Source organism: Rhea americana, unplaced genomic scaffold, assembly GCF_003343005.1.
Source record: "Rhea americana isolate MKP2758 unplaced genomic scaffold, rheAme1 scaffold_0, whole genome shotgun sequence".
NCBI lineage: Eukaryota > Metazoa > Chordata > Aves > Rheiformes > Rheidae > Rhea > Rhea americana.
This window is the reverse complement of record NW_028185037.1, coordinates 20,802,682-20,808,681: the sequence shown is the minus strand read 5'-3', so window position 1 is coordinate 20,808,681 and position 6,000 is coordinate 20,802,682. Positions and strand designations below refer to the sequence as shown.

Below are 6,000 nucleotides of genomic sequence, written 5' to 3'. Positions count from 1 at the left end.
AAAAAAAGAAAAGAAAAGAAAAAGTAATGGGAATGTCCTGAAACTTTGATTCTTTCTGAATATGTAAGTTTGGATATGAGTCTGGTCTCCTGTGCTCAGCCTAGAGCTTCACTGACTGCTGGTGGGGACGGAGACCCACCACAAAGGCAGGCTGTATGAAGGGACGAAGGTGATGGGGCCTGAAATAAGAGCRGGACAAGCAAATAAGGATTACACTTCTTTAAAAAATAAAGTCTGAATGTTTTTAAGCATACGTGATTTTAAACATACATGATTTTGACGAGGTGTAAAATAGTTGGACAAAAACATGAGCACAGTTAAGAGTTTGAAAAACAAAGTCTCCAGAGCACTCTGGCTGATCTTAACCCAGCGCACCATTTTCCTCTTTCTGCTTTTAACACAGTTTCATCAGAAACTGTTTGATTGCATAGTTTCCACACCAAAAAAATTGGCACGGTGCCAGCGTTAAAACACTTTCAAAGCAAAAACACCTTCTACAAGTCAAAACAAGCCAGGTGATAGAGTCCTAATACAGCATGTTGCKGACCGTAGCTAATCTGAAAGAAGATTTGTTTTTTTTTTTTTTTGTCCTCCATTTCAGTTGCAATTTGTATTAAAACTTCTTTTCTTCGCTTCGAATGCAGCCTGTGCTTGCATGTTGGGTTTTTTTTGTTTGTTTGTTTGTTTGGCTAGAAGGGGAGGTGAATTTTCGATACCTATTTCGTCGTCTGCTGACACGGGGAAGATGTGTTGTGTTTCTCAGGCGTGTGTATGTGGGAGATCCTCATGCACGGGGTGAAGCCCTTCCAAGGGGTGAAGAACAACGACGTGATCGGCCGCATTGAGAACGGCGAGCGGCTGCCGATGCCTCCAAACTGCCCTCCCACCCTCTACAGCCTTATGACCAAGTGCTGGGCGTACGACCCGAGCCGGCGGCCCAGGTTCACGGAGCTGAAAGCACAGCTCAGGTAGGGTTGTACTGCTRAAGGACGGTTTCTCGTTCAAAGATGTTTGTTTTGGCTGTACATTTTGTTAAAAAGTTTTCCTTCTGTGGGAAAGGAAAGACCGTGTGTTCAGTTTTATCTTCAGAGAGCCAGGTCCTGGCACTCTTCTGGAAACCTGGACCTTGTCTCATGAAGAGTATCAGGCCGGGCAGTCAACGCACAGGAACTGGAAATAGGAATCACTTTCTTTGTCTGCCCCACAGAATTGCAAATTTTTAGCAATTTGTTTTTAACTTTAGATCCCTATGTCCTCAGGGCTAGTGGCAGATGGAATTTGGTGTGATGACTTAATCGGAAGTGCAGCTGTCACAGTGTAGCGGTAGAAMCGTGTCATTTCTGAAATACAGGAACCATCGCCTTTCAGAGTAGGTGCCCTGATTTGGGCGCCTGAACGTTTTCAGGAGCACCYCCACAGTTTTGGAGTGGGCCTTGCTGAAAGTTACTTTCAGAARTCACATACGCACCCCGCACCTCAAAACGTGATTTTTCAGCGTGCCGGGGAGCCTGTGCACAGGCTGCCCTGTGRCAGCTCTCGCTGTGCCGTTTTGTAGCCTGTGATAAATGCAGCGTGAGCAGGTAGGAATGGCTTTCCCCTCTGTAAAGCAGGGGTGGACTTCCTCTGATTTATCATGGAGTAAGTGTGAGCACACGCCTGTGACGCCAGGCTAAATTTGCACACTAATTTATTCTGCAGTAATTGATCCCTGTGTCTCTATTTCAGTTTCTCCAGCTGATATTTAAACTTGGAAACATTGCAAAGATACTGTATAGTATATCTTTAAATATACTTTAATTTATTGTTCATGATCACTTTTACGATCTTCTGAGTGCTCAGTGTTTATTTTATCTAAGTCAGCATTAGCCTGGAAAGCAATGCTTAAGTTTTCTACAGCTATAAATCCACGGGTGGCTTTGTTGTGATTCGCTGCCAAACACTTCATGGTTATGTTCCGCCTGGTTTCAAAGTTGTGCTTTGCAGCATATTTTATTTTCATAAATCAATTTGGGCTGTCACTGGATGTTCAGATGTACAGGATGATTCATAGGTGATTAAAATAAGTGATAATTTTACTCTAATTAGGATGCTCTTTTGGAGCTGCTGTTTGAATAACTTGTTGCACTGCCTGTTATGCCTGGAGCTCCTGCATAGACTAATAATTTACATAACTGCAGAGMGATATGGTCCTTCTCGCAAAGAACTTACCACTAAAAGCTTCAGTGATATCTCCCCAACAAGGGAAGGGGGAAAGTAAACCCAGAGCAAGAAAAGTAAATGTAGCCTGTGCTTGGAGGGAGAAGAAAGGCAGCAAGAGTCTGGAGCGAGGAAAGGGGAGAAGTGAAGGGCAGGAGAGGTGTCAGCAGGATAACGGGACGGACCAATGTCCCAGAGCCTGACTTCTCAGAAACACACTGCCAAAGGGCAAGAAGCAAGTCATAAATTGGAGCAAGGCAAATCCCAACTGGATGCAGAGGAACAAATGTTTTTTTACTCGTGAGCATGGTTAAGCACCGAAACAGGTCTCCTGGAGAGACTGGGATTTCTGTGCTGGGAGAATTTGAAACCTTGACTGGAAACTGCCCTGAGGGACCTGACCTGCATCAGCCCTGCTTTAGCTGGAGACTGGACTGGAGACCTCCGAGAGAGCTCCAAGACRCATCCAGGAGACATCCAGGAGACCTTCCAGCCTAAGGATTGGCTCACTCTAGCTGGAAGGTGAACTGAGGGAGGATTTTTTTGCTCCTCCTGTGATGCTACGTGATTTGAGGCAGTCTTTAGAGGACAAGCTCTCTTTTGGGGCCACAGGAAGCCTAGAATCCATTTTCTTCTCTTCTCACCAAAGCAGAGACTTTTCTGCCATGCCAAATGGGTGACATTTCTCTACTGTTGTCCTTAGGGCTTCTTTGCGCTGCACAAAGTCCGTCCTTCATTGGAAAGGTTGCCAATTCCCTTGTGATGAGGCAATCTCAGGCAACTAGGAAAGATTAGGTTTCAGAACTCAAATTCCCATGAACTTGCAAAAACAAGCCATTTCCCTGATGTCCTTTTCTGTGTGTTGTTTCTGCTGCTCTTTCTGGATACTCTCCAGGGTAGTTTTTTAAGCTGAGAGCAGAGACTAGTTTATATGCTTGAAGCCAAGTGATACAACACTGCAACATTCCTCCATGTTCTGATGACAAAAGTCCATGAGTTTGGGAAATTTTTTTTTTCTGTGTCTGAAATAGCATTGATGGGAGCGTAAACAATTCGTGTGTTCTCAGTTTGTTATTTGATGCTTTACTTATTTCATGGTAACATCTGCTTTGCACAAACATTTTCTRCAGCTGCTTGTGCCCCGTCAAGAGGCTGATTTCTGTAGAACTTACTAGTGTGACTAGGGTAGTAAGAAASCAGTGTTTCCTTCCAATGTGTGTGGGTCCAAAGAAGCGTATAGGGATCAATTAGGCTTCAGAGCAAGCACAGAAGCTAACAGGTAGATTGTGGATTTCCAGCCTCATTTCTTCTGCTCTTCTTTGCTATCTTTACGTGCTCAATGCACTGCAGGTGTTGTGTTGCGAGGGAAGCACCAGGACAGTCTCATAGGCTTTCTTCCGAATCAGCTCCCAGGCTTGGGCTTGCAAGAATGATGCCCCGAAAGTCCCTTTGGTTGGTAATTGTGTTAAAACTGTTCTTTGCATTTAGCGTTAAGTAGGATTTTCTTTTGACCCTCTTAATATAATTCAGTGATGTTTCATTGCTGCATTGAATGCATCTTCTATRAGGTACCCATTGCTATCTCCTTCCCTCTACTAAAAATAGCAAATTAAGGGGTGGTTTTATCATTGCTGTGATAAAAGAAAATCTTACTAATAGAAGAAAAACTACTAATAAGGACAGCTCTAGAGTCCTGCCGTTTTGTAGCATGTAGCCAACATTTCCTCCCTCCCACCCTTTTTCTAAGCACAGACTTGATACGTACGATGTAGGCTGCAAAACACTTTGTTAGCCTTTTACTCTTTGACCGTGACTGTTAGGAATAATCTGCCTGTAACCGTGGTATTAAATTAGGGCAGTGCGTAAAACCTGTTCCTCTGCATCCAGCCTTGTATTTCTGGTGCCTGGAGACCGCAGAGAGAAAGGAAGAAGCRGCTCGTTAAAACATCGGCACTTCCTGAAGGTGCCCGCACCGCGGTGTGAAACACAAGGATACATTTAGGGGTTTCCCATATTCCTACATTGAAACTCTCCATAAATGTTTCTTTTTCAGTGTCACGGGCATGTTTTAGTAAAAGGCGTCTTTGTAAATTAAATAAGMTTATCAATTAGGCGAGCTTTTAATAGTTGGAATTTCACATCAGGCTTCTTCTCCAAGCAGACGCGTGAGGTTCGGTCGTACGCCCTTAAGATTTGCCAGGGAAATGGTATGAATAGAAATGTTTCTCCTCTTGCTTGTCTTTGCTGCTAAAAATACATGCGGTTTGGGAAAATATGCCTAGATCTGACTTTTCCTGACCTTCTGCAAATTCTAATAAACTGTTCAGACTACTCAAGCAGCTGCGCCGAGAAAAGGTCAGAAATATCTCTCGGCGTCCTTGCGCTCCATCTATGGACCGGTCTTCCCATCGCGGAAACAAAGGCGTTTCTGTAAGTCAGTTATATTCTTCGCCTTGGGCCGAGTAACGCTTCTCGGAGGYGTTCCCATTTCCGGACTCTCTTCTGGGCAGCAGCGCTCGAGGGCATCCGAGTCCCGGGATCGTCCCTGCACGGGCGACCCGGCRGGCTGCCGGGAGAGGACCTGCCGGAGGCACAGCCAGAGGAGCGGCGGGGAAGGAAGCTGAGCCGCTGTTGGGGGGAAAAGAAAATCCGTCCTTTTGGTAGAAATGTGTCGCTTGCAGTTACGCTGCTGAGCTTTGTTGTGTTGCGTGAAATACTTGGGCATCGCAGACACCGTGCCGTCGATAGCAAAGCAGACAGGTAACAGCGGTTCGTTCCTTCTCGTGGGAAAATAGCAGTGCTCTGCAGAAACGGCAACAGATGACGCCCGGGGCCCTCGTCGTCAATAAGCTGCTAAAACCAAGAAAAAATCAGTTGAATCAAAAAGTCAGCTCCTTTTAGCCAACTCTTACCCCGTTCCTTTTGCTCCAAATAGGGCCTAACAGCTATAGCATAGGCTTGGTTGCAAAATACGTTTTATGCAAAATGGCTTTTTTCCTTTTTTTTTTTAATTGAAATCCTGCGATATTTCTTGGAAAAACCATAACCGTGGTTCTTGGCTATGGAAGCGTGTTGACTGATCTCTCAAGCTCCAGAAAAGCTACGTGCCAAGTAGCTGAAGTGTGAGCTAGTGTTTCTGCTAGTTCTTGATAGATTCAAGTGAGAAATAGTCAAGTGAAATGATTTTCCTATTCTGGAGGGAGAGAGTGCTGGAATAGAAAGCTCTTTCTCTCTTTCCTTCCCCCGGCGGGCTGCCGCTGTGTTTCTGCAGTAGTTAAATCAGGATTACTTTTGCAAATAACTTGTCTGATTTTGTTTTTGTTCCACATTCTTGTGCTGGTTCAGCAGTGATGGATTGAAATTGCAGCAACGCTTATAAGTTCCGTTTTGCTGCCATCAGGCTAGATGGCTTCTCCTCTTTTCAAAAGTGGCCTGGATTTGTTGTTTTTCCCTTTTTTTTCCCTTGGCTGGGTGAGGAGAAGCGCAGTTGGAGTCTCCCACCAAGCAGGAATTTATTCGTGAACGAAGCAGGAAGGTTCCCAGATTAGACCGCGTTGCTGCGGTTGATCTCATCCCTTGCATGAGTAATCTGGGTGGCTTGTTGAGCGGCCCGAGCAGGAGATTAAAAAGCTCAGGGTTTCGCTCTGCTACTAGCAGCTCCGGAGCGACAGAGAAGCTGGAATCGCTCCGTGACCGGTTTATCCCGTGGACACTGGAGCGAGCGCTCTGCGAGCCGGCTGCCCTGCGCGCGGCTCCGGTGAACTTGCCAGTCCCGGTTTCCAAGCTTCGCTCCGGGTATTTTTA

At 45.5% G+C, this 6,000-nt stretch overlaps 1 protein-coding gene across 9 annotated transcripts in view; it reads left to right on the top strand.

Moving 5' to 3' along the window:
- Window positions 1-6,000, top strand: part of PTK2 (protein tyrosine kinase 2) — a 185,724-nt gene that overhangs the window by 159,952 nt on the left and 19,772 nt on the right. For all 9 annotated transcript variants that reach the window (XM_085322275.1, XM_085322667.1, XM_085322510.1 and 6 more), the window contains one exon: window positions 764-968. In XM_085322275.1, coding sequence (XP_085178401.1) covers window positions 764-968 — 205 coding nt within the window. The remainder of the gene's footprint in view (window positions 1-763; window positions 969-6,000) is intronic.